This window comes from Helobdella robusta, assembly GCF_000326865.2.
Source record: "Helobdella robusta unplaced genomic scaffold HELROscaffold_4596, whole genome shotgun sequence".
NCBI lineage: Eukaryota > Metazoa > Annelida > Clitellata > Rhynchobdellida > Glossiphoniidae > Helobdella > Helobdella robusta.
The window spans coordinates 1-1,028 of NW_008705135.1; the positions used below are offsets into that span (position 1 = coordinate 1).

Consider the following 1,028-nt stretch of genomic DNA (forward strand, 5'->3'; position numbering starts at 1 on the left):
GAGGATCCCTCATAATTTTATATGATTAATATTAAAATATTGGTCATCTGTGTGCGTTTGTACCTAAGTAGAGATGGTATCGATGGGCGTTGGCAGTGTGCATAGAATATTCTGCTCAATTTTTTCCCATATGATCGTAATTTTAATTTTTTTTTTTTATGACTTTGTTTTATTTTTTTTTTCGTAGTCATATAATAATTGAATTAATTTGTAATATAAATCTACGTAGACTATAAAATTACTATGCATTACGTGATTGTTTGTTTTCAGTCTTCTCTATTTAAATTTTTTTCTAGCGATATTCAAGCAAATGGTAAGTTATTTAAACTCGCTTACGACGTTTTCAGTACCCAATAGAATCTAATTGGTGTTTCCGAAAAGTTTGTATACCGTGACAAGAAAATTATGGTTTATACGTTTTAAATAGATCATAAGGTTATGATGTACGACGCGTGTGAATCAGACTTTGGGAAATCTGAAGAACCTATGAAAACATATGGTAGAAATCTTAATAAGAAAACTTATGGTAACATTCCCAACAAGGATATATGTGATTGTAATCTCAACAAGAGTACATATAAACACAATCTGCACAGGAATACCTTGCAATTTCTAAGAGGGGCCATTGATGTAGAAACGACGTACCTAAATTCAAATGAACGTAACGACAGCAATGTACTGGAAAAGTTATTTATCAATACTTGCCGCACAGATAAAAACATTTCTAATCCGAATATTTCCAACAATCGCCGTAAAAAGAAGAAGAAAAAAAAGAAGAAAAAGAAGAAAAAAAAGAAGAAAAAAAAGAAAAAAAAGAAAAAAAAGAAGAAGAAAAAGAAGAAGAAGAAGAAAAAGAAAAAAAAGAAAAAAAAGAAAAAGAAGAAAAAGAAGAAGAAAAAGAAGAAGAAAAAGAAGAAAAAAAAGAAAAAGAAAAAAGAAGACAAAGAAGACAAAGACAAAGGCGATGCAAAAGAAGAAAAAGACCAAGCAAAAGATAAAAAACAAAAAAAAGAGAAAATCGAAGCAAA

At 29.1% G+C, this 1,028-nt stretch overlaps 1 protein-coding gene across 1 annotated transcript; it reads left to right on the top strand.

The window, feature by feature from the left end:
- Window positions 1–441: 441 nt before the first annotated feature.
- Window positions 442–998, top strand: HELRODRAFT_184800 (hypothetical protein; the record flags this gene model as incomplete). Its single annotated transcript, XM_009026204.1, has 2 exons — window positions 442–661; window positions 760–998. 2 exons carry the CDS (start codon window positions 442–444, stop codon window positions 996–998), a joined length of 459 nt encoding a protein of 152 aa, XP_009024452.1.
- Between the last annotated feature and the right edge of the window lie 30 nt (window positions 999–1,028).